The sequence below is a fragment of the Aspergillus nomiae genome, assembly GCF_001204775.2.
Source record: "Aspergillus nomiae NRRL 13137 chromosome Unknown contig00192, whole genome shotgun sequence".
Taxonomy (NCBI): domain Eukaryota; kingdom Fungi; phylum Ascomycota; class Eurotiomycetes; order Eurotiales; family Aspergillaceae; genus Aspergillus; species Aspergillus nomiae.
Genome location: NW_015378247.1, coordinates 40,740 through 56,087, shown reverse-complemented (window position 1 = coordinate 56,087; position 15,348 = coordinate 40,740). Strand labels below are relative to the sequence as shown.

At 52.5% G+C, this 15,348-nt stretch overlaps 7 protein-coding genes across 7 annotated transcripts; 4 read left to right on the top strand and 3 right to left on the bottom strand.

The window, feature by feature from the left end:
- Positions 1 to 498: 498 nt before the first annotated feature.
- On the bottom strand, positions 499 to 2,041 carry ANOM_006769 (MFS transporter; the record flags this gene model as incomplete). Its single annotated transcript, XM_015552025.1, has 2 exons — positions 499 to 1,612; positions 1,677 to 2,041. The coding sequence occupies 2 exons, from the start codon at positions 2,039 to 2,041 to the stop codon at positions 499 to 501; spliced, it is 1,479 nt and encodes a 492-aa protein (XP_015405641.1).
- Positions 2,042 to 2,540: 499 nt separating this feature from the next.
- ANOM_006768 (M20 family metallopeptidase) lies at positions 2,541 to 3,871 on the bottom strand (the record flags this gene model as incomplete). Its single annotated transcript, XM_015552024.1, has 2 exons — positions 2,541 to 3,285; positions 3,345 to 3,871. The coding sequence occupies 2 exons, from the start codon at positions 3,869 to 3,871 to the stop codon at positions 2,541 to 2,543; spliced, it is 1,272 nt and encodes a 423-aa protein (XP_015405640.1).
- Positions 3,872 to 4,398: 527 nt separating this feature from the next.
- On the top strand, positions 4,399 to 6,126 carry ANOM_006767 (general amidase-B; the record flags this gene model as incomplete). Its single annotated transcript, XM_015552023.1, has 3 exons — positions 4,399 to 5,802; positions 5,868 to 5,952; positions 5,999 to 6,126. The coding sequence occupies 3 exons, from the start codon at positions 4,399 to 4,401 to the stop codon at positions 6,124 to 6,126; spliced, it is 1,617 nt and encodes a 538-aa protein (XP_015405636.1).
- Positions 6,127 to 6,269: 143 nt separating this feature from the next.
- ANOM_006766 (Zn(II)2Cys6 transcription factor) lies at positions 6,270 to 7,899 on the bottom strand (the record flags this gene model as incomplete). Its single annotated transcript, XM_015552022.1, has 3 exons — positions 6,270 to 7,109; positions 7,172 to 7,764; positions 7,815 to 7,899. 3 exons carry the CDS (start codon positions 7,897 to 7,899, stop codon positions 6,270 to 6,272), a joined length of 1,518 nt encoding a protein of 505 aa, XP_015405635.1.
- A 1,207-nt stretch (positions 7,900 to 9,106) lies between these two features.
- On the top strand, positions 9,107 to 10,753 carry ANOM_006765 (GMC family oxidoreductase; the record flags this gene model as incomplete). The annotated part of the gene is made up of 4 exons (XM_015552021.1): positions 9,107 to 9,433; positions 9,635 to 9,931; positions 9,992 to 10,409; positions 10,521 to 10,753. The coding sequence occupies 4 exons, from the start codon at positions 9,107 to 9,109 to the stop codon at positions 10,751 to 10,753; spliced, it is 1,275 nt and encodes a 424-aa protein (XP_015405639.1).
- A 540-nt stretch (positions 10,754 to 11,293) lies between these two features.
- On the top strand, positions 11,294 to 13,056 carry ANOM_006764 (cytochrome P450; the record flags this gene model as incomplete). Its single annotated transcript, XM_015552020.1, has 3 exons — positions 11,294 to 11,431; positions 11,480 to 11,973; positions 12,030 to 13,056. 3 exons carry the CDS (start codon positions 11,294 to 11,296, stop codon positions 13,054 to 13,056), a joined length of 1,659 nt encoding a protein of 552 aa, XP_015405638.1.
- Positions 13,057 to 14,116: 1,060 nt separating this feature from the next.
- On the top strand, positions 14,117 to 15,251 carry ANOM_006763 (MIP transporter; the record flags this gene model as incomplete). The annotated part of the gene is made up of 4 exons (XM_015552019.1): positions 14,117 to 14,357; positions 14,420 to 14,980; positions 15,057 to 15,127; positions 15,183 to 15,251. 4 exons carry the CDS (start codon positions 14,117 to 14,119, stop codon positions 15,249 to 15,251), a joined length of 942 nt encoding a protein of 313 aa, XP_015405637.1.
- Between the last annotated feature and the right edge of the window lie 97 nt (positions 15,252 to 15,348).

Sequence of the window (15,348 nt, the reverse complement as noted above, 5' to 3'; positions counted from 1 at the left end):
CGAGAAGCAGTTGCCGAGCTTACGAGGTACTTGTAGTGGTCCAGCCCCTGCATAAAATGATACATGCGTTGCTGCATACTGTCGGCCAGCATATTTATATTTGTGTTTATATACGGTCGTCCAGTAGCCATCCCTCAATAGCGCCCCACTTATTAGGGGAGATGTCCTACGCTACCGTACTCACCCTTAACATCTATCTCGACCGTAGGCATAAAATAGTCGCCAGCTGCGTCGTAATTCATGTACCATTGCAGGACAAGATGTAGAGAACATGAGCATCTTCATATCGAGCGACTTCTATCTTTCAACGTCAAGATGGATGTCAGAGGTGACTGGCCTCTTTTCCTGCATGCCCTACTAGGGGTATATATATTGTTGGTCCAGAGCGGACACCGATGTATATATCCATTCTGCCTTGAAACTGAAAATAATCAGGTACTACTGCGCGATACGTTACACTCTCCGCTGCCTGCATATGATAGACTCAAATTCGCTAGTTCACAAAACATATCGGAAGGAAGGAATCTCCCAGTCCGTCTTATCCTCATGGTCGGATACCATGCTCTCTTCGCCATTCGGCTGCCGGCCACGCCGTGCGTTCGCCCACATCAGGTACACCCGCAGCAATGCGATGAAAAACGCCCCCAGACAGAACCCAGCGAGACTGGCCCGGATGCCTTTGGGGTAGTTCGGTGCGTCCCGGACGTTGAAGAACTGTGGGCCGACGACATTTCCCGCACAATACATGACCAGCACACATGCATTGACGGTGGCCTTCTTGGTCATTCCGCCCACATTGCTCGTAACCAGCGACAAAGAGATGGGCATACTGGCCGAAAAGGCGAGACTGAGACAAAATCCGGCCAAGCGGCCGGATTGATTGTTCTCATCCAGCGCATACATCAGCACCATGCCTATCATGCTGATGACGGCGAAACAGAAGACGACGATGGTCCGCAGATCTCGGAAGTACGAGCATAGGACGGCGCCAACGATAATAAAGCCCAACTGAGCTGCACCGGTCGGCATTTGGATGAGTAGGGCTTGGATCCCCTCGTAGCCAAATCCCTGGATCACAAGAGAGCCGAAAGAAGTCAAACCGCCATTTGCGATATTGACGCTGAATGAGTAGAGCGAGAGGCACCAAGTCACTGGGTCCTTGAAAGCTTCCACTACCTGGTAGGGTTTGTAGCCGCCGCCCCGGGCTTCCTGCGCGGGTTCCAGCACACGGTATGCTGCAACTTGTCGCTGGGCCTTTCGCAACCACAGGGCGTTGTTGGTGCTGTCTGGAAGAAGGACAACCATCACCGTACCCCAGAAGGCGGTGATCCCACCAAATATAAGGAACAGGTATTGCCATGCGGCAAGAGCACCCTTGAGATGCCCAATCCCATATGCGGCCAGGCCGCCAAAGAGACTCGCTACAGCAGATCCGGCGAACCAGAGTCCGTAGCGAAGTGGCTGCTCTTTGCGTGTATACCATTTTCCCGTGATCAGCGAGAACCCCGGAGCGATGGATGCTTCCAACGCTCCGAGAAAGAAACGAGTGACCATGAGGCTAGCGAAGCTGCGGCATGCCGCATGACACATGAGGACGGCCGCCCAGAGGATTCTGAAAGCAGAAAAGGGGGGTTAGCATGCATTCTACAAGCTGAGATAGGTCTAGGGCCACCTACACGGTGCAGCTGAGGTACTTCCCAATCGGCAATCGGACCGAAAGATACACCGTCGGATAGGACCAGAAGATGAAGCCGAAGTAGAAGATCGAGGCGGTCCACGAAAACTGGCGGTCAACCAGCTGGACGTCCTCCAGGATCCCCAGTAAGGATGCGTAGCTTAGGGTCTGCTTGTCCAGGAACTGGAGCATGTAGCAAACACCTAGCAACGGAAGCAGCACACAGTCAATCTTCCAGCGGACTTTCCGTGCTTCAGAGGCTGCGAGATCCGCTACATTTCCCATCTGCACTACTGATAGCTGCTCCCCCTGTTGCTGGTCTTTTGTCTCCTTGCAATCCTCAGGAAAGTCTGCGGCGGAAGCCATCGCGAGGAGCAAATGTATAGATCGTATGAGATCGGGATGCACGAAGCATGCAAAGAATATACAAGGCCAATCGGCACTGGTGAACACCAGCTACATTTATAGATAGTACTTGGCCCTGACACAAACATGTTCCTCATACGAGTGTGCGGGGGGTTCGGCTTCCATCGCGCTGCCTAATACCGGGGGTGCGCACCCCGGGGGACAGTCCAGGGAAGTACGCACTGACCCCACCGCGTTAATCGATATGACAGGCTGCATTCTGCTGGCTGGCTCCACTGGACCGGCCCGGATACAGACCTGGAATCTGGGGGGTCGGAGCTCAGGATCGCACCGTATGGCTTATCTCCCCGTGCGGGGGACGTTGGCCATGCGGTCTCTTGGTTCGGTAGGTGCTACAGAGCATAGTTATCTTGGGTGGATCGAACTAGCAAAGCTAAAGCGAGCTTCTGGTTTTCATTGGTGCCCGGCAGTAGCGGAATCTATACGTTTGCTCTCCTATCTAATTAACGGCCTGCTCGTGCGCCTCCTTGACCCTCGCAGAGAACGAGTCGTCCGTCAAGAAGGCCCAGCCGGTCATGGCCATCGCGGCTGCAGCTTTCAGAATGATCCGGTAGGCAGCCGGCTCGCCCGAGGCTACGCAGAATTCGTGTGTATGATTTTGGGCGCCGTTGGAAACCGGGATGCCAATGATCGCATGGAGCGCCGGGAGGGCATAGCTCACATTTCCTTGGTCAGTCGACCCCGTCATCACCTCCTCCGCCTCCAGCAACAGCCTCTCTCCTTGCTCTTGCATAGACCGGCAGTACTCTGCACACAAAGGGGGGTTTACGAGTAGGTCGGCGTATGCGGGGGTGTCCTCGAAGGACGCATGGCACCCGGTTGCGAGCGCTCCAGCTTGTAAGCAGTGACGTACGCGGTTACTAAGAGCTGCCAGACTCCTAATTGTGGGGCTTCGAACAGAGAACTTTGCCACTGTCTTCTCCGGTATCGCATTGGTAATTTTCGGAGCCTCCAGAATCGTCCCATGGATTCGTTCCTGTGGTTGTATCTGCTGGCGCAGAGCGGAGATATTCATGTACGCTGTGACAAAGGCATCCAGGGCATTCACCCCCTCCCAAGGATTAGCGCCTGCATGGGCACTCACTCCGGTATATGTGCACACCAGATCGACACAAGCGATGGACCTTTGGCCAGCAGCGCCAATGACACCGCGATCCCGAAAGCTGGATTGGGCCATGGGATGCCTGCACCGTTCTTCGATCAGAACACCATACTTGGTAGGACAGGGCGGCCAGTCACTTACACCATCAATGAGAGGTCGGCCTTCTCGTACGCGCCGTGCTTCAACAGGTCGATCTTGCCGCCGCCATCCTCCTCGGCCGGGGTCCCCAGTAGTTGAACTCGACCCGGAACCGCAAACTCTGCGAGAGCGTGTCTCAGGGCGAGGAAGGCTGCTACACTCGCGGTAGCAATGAGGTTATGCCCGCACGCATGTCCGATTCCGGGCAACGCATCGAGCTCGGCATTGAGGTTGACGCAGCGTCCCCCCGAGCCACCTGTCGCCTCAAAGCAGGTGGCTAACCCGTACGCACTGCGAGTCACCGGCACGCCCAAGTTTTCCAGAAATGTACTGATAGTATCATGCGCGTACTTTTCCTCGTAGGCAAGCTCGGGGTTGCTGTGTATCTGGGCAAGAAGTTTGGATGTCAGGTTGGCGGGACCGCAACAGGAGAATGCGCTTACATTGAGGTTGACTTGTCGCAACAAGTCGTCTACGCCAGCGAGATACTCACTGATCACGCGCTTGACTTGATCCCGGGGGTATTCCATAGTGCGAACAGTCTGCCAACAATACAATTCAAATGTAGGTTCGGGGGGCAAACCAGCTGAGCCCGTTGGAAAATGGCCGTTATATGCGTGCGCTCAACGAGGTACTATCGGAGACGTGGTGGACCCCCAAGCATGTGTGCGGCGAGATGAACACGCGGCATGCGGGGATCCATCCTACACTCTACAGACGACGGGGATCTCCTCTATCCCGACAGGCCTCGTGTACTGCGAGTGATCCGTAGTTGAAGGCTAATTCATGCTAATTCATATCAGGCACAGTGGGACCGCGCAAAACGATATGATTGGCCCATGGGCCGATGCGGTCATACAGCTCGGTTGCCCTAGCTAAGACCTCAGCCATGCTCTGCCTCCCAGTTCTGACCCTATAAAATCCCTGGAAGCAATCGCTCGATATGCTTGACATGCAATTCAAGAGGGACGCGTGCTACCATCCTTGCCAAAGTTCGTTTCTAAAGTTCAAACACCCAAATCCAAGGCTCCAACCTGAAACCGGCACCCCATCCGACATGACGAATACAACGTGGGAGCAAAAGGCCAAGAGCAAGCAAGCTCAGACTGCAGCAGCAATTCCACCAGAGTGGACTTTGCCAGCCGCTGTGCTTCTCAACTCGGCGGCGAACGTCCTCGACGTCCCCAGAACCTGTGGGCTCCTGACCGAGAAAGAAATCCACATCACCGAGGACTACGATGCCACAGGACTACTGGAAAAGTTGGCTACTGGAGAGTTCAGCTCCGTCGAGGTCACAACAGCATTCTGCAAGCGGGCCGCCATTGCGCAGCAGTTGACCTGCTGCTTGACGGAGATGTTCTTCGACAAAGCTCTAGTCAGAGCAAAGCAGCTCGACGAAACCTTTGCGCGAACCGGGACAACAACAGGGCCACTGCATGGACTACCCATTAGCATCAAGGAGTCATTCAATGTACCCGGCGTTCCGACTACGCTTGGGTTCATCGGATTCCTCGACCGGGCGGCAGCGTCCACGAGCTCTGCGTTGGTTGAAATCCTGAATAACTCCGGGGCTGTACTCTATGTCAAGACCAATATCCCGCAGACAATGATGACTCCCGACTCCCATAACAATGTCTTCGGTCGTGTTCTCAACCCGCACGGCCGGAGCCTAACCGCTGGGGGCAGCAGCGGCGGAGAGGGAGCGTTGGTGGCGATGAGAGGCTCCATCCTCGGCGTTGGGACAGACATCGCTGGCTCCATCCGCATCCCCGCCCTCTGTTGTGGCGTATTTGGATTCAAACCCACAGCTTGCCGTGTTCCATATGCAGGTCAAACATCGGCCGGGCGGCCTGGGATGACGGGCATCTTCCCGTCCGCCGGGCCCTTGTGCCATTCGATCCGCGATGCAGAACTGTTTCTCAGGGTCGTCCTCAACTCGAGGCCGGCCGATCTGGACGACCTCGCACTCGACGTTCCATGGTCTCCTGCTCCGCCAAAGGAAACGCTTACAATTGGGCTCCTGCCCGAGGACCCGTCGCTCCCGCTCCATCCACCGATGCGACGGACCCTCGACGCCGCAGTGAAGGCGCTGACGGCAGCCGGCCACCGGGTCATCGACCTCTCAGCACAGGCTCCGTCCTTGTCCAGTGCGTGTTCTCTGGCATTGCGGTATTTCGGCCTGGACCCGGACCGCACTGCCCTGCGCCACATCACTCAGGCGGGGGAACCATTCATTCCCTCGCTCAAGTTCACGTATGACCTCAATGAGCCCACACAGGAGCCCACATTGCGGGATCTATTTGATTTGAATGTCGCCCGTGGTCAGTTCGCAGCCCAGGCACGCAAGCTCTTTGTTGAAAATCAACTCGATCTGTTGCTGGGCACGGCATATCAAAGCACATCGGTTCCCCACGATACCTACGGTCTTCCGACCTATACCGTGCTTTGGAACCTGGTTAACGTGAGTATTCGCCCCGCTTCTTCTCTGTGTCAAGTTCATGGGGGGGCCCGCTAATGACACACTAGTATCCGGCGTGCGTTCTTCCATTTGGTCAGGCCGATAAGGCAGCGGACGAAGCGTATAGGCGCGATGTCACTTATGTGCCCGACTGTAAGTTGCGCCTCTCAATTGGTTTCGCTTGACCTAACGACTGTAGATCGGCCAGAGGAAATCGACGGCGCACCCTGTCACATCCATCTGATAGGCAGGCCGATGGCGGACGAAAGGTTGGTCCAGGATGCGGCGACTGTAAGCACCGCCATCAAAGCAGCGATCAATCTCTGACCTCCTAAGGGTGTCTTTCCATGAGATAAGCCTGGAACCGGTGTCCCATAGTTAGATGAATAGGTCTTTGCTTTTGGAACCTTATGAGTTGTAATACACACATACAAACAACCCAATTGTCTCAAAGTAGAATCCTGGAGCGCTCAGTCTTCCTTGAGCAGGGTCTGCAGCTGCCTTGCCATAACTTGTCCACGATCAGAGTCACTATACTGAGCTCCTGATCTCCAGACTTTCTCCAGGCGGTAGTGTGCCAGAGAAATAGGCCCGCCTTGCCGGGTGTTTGATACCTGTAAAAGCTTGGCTTGGACGATCTGCTTCTCTTCTTGTAGGACGGCCACTGAGCCCACGACTAATAGTGGCCACAGATAGTAGAACGAAAACCACTCGTCAACAACCAATGACGTAATGGTCTCCAGGCCTCGTAAAAGATACAATTCCATCGACTGAACCCAGTCGACCATGGAGCACCTGGGATCTGTATATACCAGTAGAATTCGGATCGCCACAGCATAGAGCCTTCCGACGTGGTTCTCTGGATTGGACGTTTGTTGGTTGTCGATCGTCTTCTCCCAATGAACCACCATATCTTGTAATCGAGACCACGTCTCAAACTCAGCAATGGTGGTCAAGGGAGATGATTGAGCCAGCTTAGTAACATCAAGAACCAGAAGAAAGAATTTATAGGACGCATCCAGAACCGGCTGGGTGGACGTCAGGGTCCCTGGGGGGATGTCGTCTGGGTGATCTGGGTCGGAAAAATAGCCCTCCAGATTTAATTCGCCCTTGATAAGAGGCAGGCAGTCGACTGAAGGATCAAACAGCGTGAGAAGAGCGGCGTGGTACAGGAATGATTCTACGCAAATGCGTTCAAAGACAATAGCCTCTTGGGAGGCGTTTCGTGGTTTAGGCCTGCGAAGGGACAACATCTGGCCTGAGGCCAACACATGAGACCTGGCATTCGGCATCGCATCGCAACGAGAGTTCTTTGATGCAGTGTTTAGCCAGGGCACGGAAGGCAGCAATGGTTTCGAAGGGGGGCGCCTACTTCAAAAAGACACAACAAGGTGGTCGTGGCCAGAAGCCAATCCTCAGTACCGGTATGTCGTCCTTCCATTAGAGCCGTCTTTATGCTTGTTATAGCAAATAGGTAGCTTTGTAAAGCCAGTGATTGGAGATTGGATGATTGCGACGACATCTTCATTCCAGTGAGAGCAATTAGGGCCCCCATGAGAGGGGGGTGAGCCAGGGCCAGGCGGGCGATGTGGAAGTCTTGGGAATACCTAGATAACGAAGTCTGCCGGACAAGTTTGGGTGACATGAAGTGCCTAAAGTACCGGTAGATCCGCAGATGCTCGGTCTTGTGAAACGGCTCCGGCATGCTGACAGGCGGCGGGAGAGACCGTCCTGGACGGCCATCAGACACCATGACCGTGGTCATTGTGTGAGCTCCGTCGTCTGCACTGGTGGTGGTTGTTCCTGAAGCCAAGGAAGATAACCCTTGCTGGGAGTCAGACGTTTTTCGATGCCTTCGTCGGTCCACAGTCTGGCTCTCGGTGGGCCATCGACATTCGAAATCATTTCGAGTACAGCCTCCGCATCGGGGACGTTTCTCATCACACTTCTTTCGGCGCCGCCGACCTACATGTTGTTAACACGCGCTGCCCCTCAAAGTTGGGGTTTGGCCTTACATTCGCCACATCCACTTTTCGTTCTCAACCGAGCACCCGAGCTCAGGAGACGGTCCTGGCCAAGTTGACCGTCCAAATGCAGCATTGTCACACACAATACCAGCTTTGTAATTCGTCAAATTGGTCGGCGGCAATCAACCATGAAGGGAGCGTGATCGATGTTGGCCACAAACTCAAGTAAGAGCAAGAAGAAACAAATGATATGCGGCCGGCTACGGGAGACCACAAGAACCAGGATCGCCGATCTTGGTGCTATTGGTCACTAACCTGCCCTAACTATCGGCAAAAGACTGGGATAAAAACCTTTGGCTCTATTCTACGCTCAAATATATACGCTTGATTCGGGCAGGCAGGCAGGCACCGTGAGAATATATTATCAAAATACAATACAGTGTACGGTTGTATTAATAAATATATCAGTCGTATTTAATAACCTCGTAAAAATCACTATCAAATGTCTAAGACGATTTGACTGTTTTTAAAGAGCCTAGGCCAGTTTTAGAGAATGGGGAATGCCCAACCATCCTTCGATTATAGCTATTGCGAGTATCTGATGGTCATAGTTGGATTAGATTCACTATGCACGCATGAGAGATATCGTCGCCCCGAATTCCACCTGGGTCAGCCATGAACTGCCCAAGGGTCGACACTGAATGCGCAATGTCATGATGAACCTGCACAATGCAACTGCTGCAGTGAAGACGGAGATCTGTGGTCTGGACCGGACAGGTGCGAAAGATGGTATCATAGAATGATAAAATGGGCAGCCTGACGGCGGTTGTTGGAACCCCCCACAGGATAGGAGCAGCAATAAACAGGTACAAATGAAGAGAGCCAGGGTTTTTACTGATAGAAACCACAAGAATCAAGCGGCTTGTGTTGGTGGGGGCGCAGCGAGCAGAGACTATCGGAGGTGAGTCTAATGATCCTTGTAGCAGGTACCAAAACCCTACTCTAGTCAAGCATAGTAAGCACTAGCAAAGCCTATAAATGCCGCGGTCGCAGCCCGTTGGATCAGAGAGCATCCACGCTCCCCCCCTTAGACAAAAGGTCGAACGCAAGTATTCTTATTTTCTTTACTCGGTTTCTCTCACCACCTCAGAGATAATGGCGTCTCAGCTTGACATGCCTTCAGAGGCAGACTATGTGATTCTCGGAGGGGGGCATCCGGACTAGTGCTCGCTGCTCGATTATCCGAGGGAAATGCCTCCCACTCTGTGATTGTTCTTGAGGCTGGGAAGAACCTCATCCAGGACCCTCGAGTTCAGACCCCTGCCCTCTGGACCACTCTAATGGGGCCTGAAGTGGATTGGCAGTTTCAAACCACGCCGCAGGTAAGTCTGCCCAAGCGTCGCGTGTCACACCGGACGATCATACAGCTGCTAATGTTTGCTATCTTAGGCGACCGAGTCATCAAGGAAACGCTGGGCAAGCTGCTTGGTGGCTCATCCGGCATCAACGGCCAGGCCTTTGTAGCACCTACGAAGGCGGGAATTGATGGCTGGGCAAAGCTGGGCGCCACCAGTTGGACCTGGGAAACTCTGTTCCCATACTATAAAAATGCCTTCGCGCTACAGCTTCCAGATGAAGCCACCCGTGACCATATCGGGATAACCTGGGTCCAAAGGTCAATGGAGACTCGGGTCCGATCAAGGTCTCTTTTCCCGCTGTGCGACAAGATCCACTCTCCAAGGCCTGGGTCGACACCTTTCAAGAGATAGGATATGGAGTCACAGCTGATCCATCCTCGGGAGTCTCTATCGGTGGTTACTCCAACCTCGCGGCCGTCGATGCAGAGACAAAGACACGAAGTTATGCAGCGACCGATCGTCCGTACTATCACAGATGCAGTCGCTCATCGAATAATTCTTTCCCAAGGAGAGTCCAGGGCAACGGCCACCGGGGTGGAAGCGAATGTCCAAGGGCAAACGATCGTCATTAAAGCCAAGAAGGAGGTTATCCTTACTGCCGGCGCGCTCAACACTCCGAAGCTGCTCGAGCTGTCTGGCATCGGAAACAGAGCCATTCCCGACCAGTTCAATACCCCTGTAGTGATCGACAACCCTAATATCGGTGAGAATCTCCAGGATCATCTCATGAGTGGGATCAGCTTTGAGGTGAAGCCGGGGGTTGTGACCGGTGATCCACTGCTGTGAGAGGAGCCAGACGCGATTCAGACTGTGATGCAACTCTACGCAGAGCACAAAGCAGGGCCTATGACCATAGGAGGAGTGCAATCCTGTGCCTACATGCCTATGATTGACTATCGTGGGCAACAGGAAGCTAAGCGGGCCCATCTCGATAGTTTCCTCGCCCACCCAGACGATCGGGAGAAAGTGATTCGAGACATTTATGCGGAGCGGGATACACCTACCTGCTCGATGTTTATGTTCCTTGCTCAGGCGAACCTTCATCAAACCGGGAAGAGCTTCGTTGGCCAGGAGCTTCTGCCTGGAAACTTTCTGAGCCTGGGCCTCTCCCAAAGTCTTCCTTTCTCTCGCGGAACAGTGCACATTGTCTCTTTGGACCCAAATGAGCCCCCAATAATCGATCCTCGCTACTTCTCAAACCCATTAGACTTGGATATTATGGCCCGTAATCTATTGGACGTGGAACGACTCCACGGTCTGAAGCCTATTTCCGATTATCTAGTAGTTGACGGGTGACGGAATCACCCTGACGCTTTCCTCACCGATCTTGAATCAGCAAAAAAGTATCTCCGCGATACAGCCACTACTAGCTGCCATTCCAGTGGTACAGCGGCTATGCTTCCTCGGGAGAAAGGAGGGGTGGTAGATAAGAATTTGCGTGTCTATGGCACCACGAACCTGCGTGTCTGTGACGCCAGTATCTTTCCTCTGATTCCTGCAGCGAACATCATGTCTACGGTGTATGCTGTGGCAGAGAGAGCAGCGGATATCATCAGAACCGATGCGTAACTCATGTCAATCTTCCCCTATCCTCTCAAAATACGGCTTATTTTTCTTATTTGTCTGTGACTTTGTGTGGAGCGTTGAATGGCAGTTACATGTCCTATAAAACGGGACACTAGTTGCCAAATATAGTTCCAATTGATACCTTTATGAGCCGTGTCCTGTATCTACTGTAGAATAAGATCAATTGAGGGAAGAAACTATATTAAACGATATCCCAGTACCTGCGGATGCAATCGGAGTCTCGGCGCAAGCCTAATACCGATATCTTATTATACGATCATCCCTGCACCTGCTTTGACATAAGCCCTAGAAACGGCCACTAAACGGCCTATATGAATCTATTCCCCTAGCCACCCAAGACGCGGTGCTTAGGGCCTTTGTTCCCTTCTCAGCCACTAGCCAACCTTGGTTTGTCCATTCAGCCGGCTTTTCCTAATTCCCCTCCCCTAACATGCCCCTTCCTTCTTCTTTTTCTTCTTCTTCGTCGGCGTCTTGGTCTTGGTTTTATCATCTTCTTCTCATCTTCTGTCTTTCTTACTCCTAATGCAAGTCCCTAACATCCAGCGCGAAGACCTCGGCGGCCGCATCGCCATCGCTTTGGCGGCGGTCTGCCTCACCTCATTCCTCTACAAGATGATCAAGGTGCGCCTGCGCTTTTATCGCCTCAGGCGACAGGGGATGGTACGTGACTATCCCTACTATCCATGGAATTTGAATAACCATTAGTAGCCAATGCCTCCCTGGGATCCTATCTTCGGAAATCTACGACTCATGCCGGGTCTCGCCAGAAAGTGTCCCAGTGATGCCTTACAATCCCAGTCATTTGCCCTTCTCTCGATGGAGCACCCAGCCTGCAAAACGGCTTCTATATCGATCTCTGGCCATTTATGTGCCCAATGTTCGTCACTACTACCCCGCCTCTCGCCGTACAGGCCTGCCAGACCTATAATTTGCCCAAGCCGACCGATCTCCTGGCCCCATTCATCAACTATGACGGGCGGAGATAACTTCTTTACGACCAATGGGGCAGAGTGGAAGCATGATCGTGATCTGTTCAACCATGTTTTTAGCATGACGGCGACGTTCGGCCACGTGGATTATATTCTGGAAGAAGCAGAGGTCTATGTCGGGATTCTCTGCGAACTCGCCCAGAGTGGTGACACCTTCTCGATGGACCAGCTTGCCTGTAATTATATGATGGATGTCATTGGTAATATCACATTGTAATAAGCTCTTTTCTGACGTGATGCTTGAACACAGTCACTGACAGACCCGACAGGAATACGCGCTTCAACTACCAGACTGGACACAACCCCATCGCTGCATCAATGCGTGACACCATTGACCTGGAATGCGGACGTGAAGGGGAGAACAACCCTTTTCGACGCTGGAACTTCTACCGGTTGTATCGTCAATGGTGTAATAGCCGTACCATGGATCGCTACATCGGTCTGGAGCTTGAAAAGCGCTATCAGGAATGGTTGCAGCATGACCAGACCACGACCCGGGGTAAATCTATCATGGACATCGTCATTGCTGAGTATATGAAGACCCGACCCACGAGCCAAACCTATAACTCGACCCTGGACCCGGAGTTTAAGTCCTGGGCCGTTATACAAATCCGCCTTTTTCTTTTCGTCGGACACGACTCCACTGCTGTAACTATTATCTACTGCCTCTACCTTCTCTCAAAACATCCCGAGACTCTTGCCAAGATCCGTCTGGAACATGAGCAGATGTTTAGTTCCAAGACTAGCGTTGCAACGCAGATTAAACAGCATCCCGAGATGATCAACCAAATGCCTTATACCCACGCCGTTATTAAAGAGACGCTCCGTCTCTTTCCACCAGCCAATGGCCTCCGATTTGGTCGCCCGGGTGTTTCTCTCACTGACACCCACAGTCCAGATGGAAGGCCTTTCCCGGTGGATGGCTGCGCGGTGTGGATTGTACATACCGCCATCCAACGGAACACAGGTTACTGGCCCTATCCGCATAAGTTCATTCCCGATCGCTGGCTTGTCCAGCCTGGGCACGAACTCTATCCACCGACGGGCGGATGGCGGCCCTTCGAGCGCGGGGCGCGAGACTGTGTAGGGCAGAACATGGCATTTCTGGGTATCAAGATTACGCTGGCCATGGTGGTACGGGAGTTCGACTTTGACAGTCAGTACGAGGAGTGGGATCGCGAGAATCCAGGGACCGGGGCAGTGCGGACCATGTTCGGCGAGAGGGCGTATCTGGTGGCCAAGGGAGCGGCGCATCCATCCCAGGGCTACCCATGTAAGGTTCGACTGGCGGCTTGATCGTTTGTTTAGTCTTACGTATAAATTGTATATGTTTGGGAACAGTGTCTGCAACAATCTCCCGTACTGCCCGGAAATAACACTTCCCAGCGCAAGAACAAGATGACCATCCCTCCCTACCAGCCGTAGAAACCATAAGCCAAAACCTCGGGAGAGGTGTTAGGTTACCTCTATTAGGCATTTTGGAGATATCAACCGCTACTTACTTTCGATGTGTCATTTGTTGTCATTTTGAAAGCATCTACTCGACGGGTCAGATGTACGTGTACAAGATGCAATGATACTATAGAAATAACATCTAAAGTCGTGTCTAGAGCCCAATTATTCATGACCATGGCCGCACCACCACGCCCCCTTCCCCATCTCGGCCCGCCTTACAATAGCTCTCCTTGGTCGATGGTAGCTGTGGGCCAGATTAATACGAGGATTGGTCAAGATTGTATCACCATAAATGATAGATAGAAGGCCGAGGAATGGCACACCACGGGCCTGTGATAGAAACAAGCGGTCAAGATCCCTCTGCATACGGTGTACATAGGATAGTCAATTGCAGGACTATATCTATCAGTCGATGACGTTGAATATGAAGTATGGAACTCCCTTGGTCCAACAGGAGGTTGATATGAGCATTTCAGGTGATTATTCATCCCGACCTAAGCTTTATCTAATCCTTACGTGATCCACAGCAAATTAAGCAAATTTAAACTTTAGACCTAACGCGGTCTTAGGCGCCGCTAATTCTTTGACACGTATAATAGCTAGAGATAGGGGTTCTTGAGATTAATTTACAATACAGGTCGTGCTCTCTTCAGCTGGTAGGAGATTGAGCTCTCAAAAATAGCAGCACCTTCGTGGTTCTTTGTAAAGGTCGACGTGGTAGGTGAACATCACCAACAGTCGTGAGGTCATCCAAGGTTTAGGGCCCGAGAATCGCTGACGACAGGCACGTGCAGAGGTTAAATCTATCCATAATTACACCGCGCTTTGTTGACTAACATTCGGCGATCGGGAATACAATAGGAATTTTTGATCCTTTCAACAAGACGTGTATCCTGCCATCATGGATACCACTACCTTTCCAGAAAGTGCCAACATGCCACGTCCTATGCCCGTTATACAGCCCTTCGCCGGAAGGATCGGAGGCAACCAAGCGCTTGTAGTCGACCGCCATGATCCAAGCAATGCGGACCTCTTGAAGAAGACGCCCGATGCGGCGCCGCTGATGACAGTTCGTGAAGGGTTCGACCTGCGCGGATTCTGGGACATTGACCTCTGGAAGTTCGGCTTCGTCGAATGCATGGGTGGGCGCTATCAAGACGGGCATTGAGCCTCCAATTACGGGAAAGCTTACTCAACCCACCAGGTACTATGATGATGGTCTTCGTAACCTCTTGGATGGCCATACGACCACCTTCCGCGTCGGCGAATGTCACTCCGACTTCACCAGCCGGCGTGTACTCTACCGCGGCATTCTTGGGACCAATATTCGGTGGTCTTAGCAATTGGATGTTCCTGACTCTGTTCATTTTCTCTTTTTCGAACGTCAGTGGCAGCCACCTCAACCCGACCATTACTCTGGCCACCTTTTTCGCCCGTTTAATATCACTTCCTCGGATGGTTATTTACCTCCTCGGTCAAACCCTTGGCGGTGCTTTGGCTGGCTTCATGCTTCGAAGCGCCTATGGGTCCAGGGACTTCACCGTAGGAGGTTGTTCAGTGAACACCAGTTTGGTACCTGTAGACGAGGCATTCTTGCTCGAATTTATCTTCTCCTTAGTACTGATTTTCCTCTCTTTCGGTGTTGGCCTGGACCCAAGACAGGGTTCTATCTATGGCGCTGCGCTGTCTCCCTTCCTAGTAGGGATGACTCTGGGCGTTTTGAGTTGGGGCTCCTCCTTCAGCCGCGCTGGCTATGCTGGGGCTTGTGAGTATAGCATAGACACACAACTGTTGGTCAATTTAAAAAGAAAGGATACGCTGACACATTTTCTACATGGCAGCGTTAAACCCGGCCCGATGCTTTGGTGTGTATGTAGCTACCAGCTATCCGGGATACCATTGGATTCACTGGGTATGTACTGAAGATAGACGTATACGTGCATGTCTAACATATTTCTCTTCACAAGGTCGGGCCTCTCGTCGCTTCAGTAGGGCACGGTATTGTCTACTTTATCGCGCCTCCTTGGGGGCATTAAAGGTTGCTTACGACGCAGCCGTGGCGGAAGGTTGAGATATCTATCAACATAAAATACAAGACGGGTGTACATGTATATCCCGTCATTATGATTAATT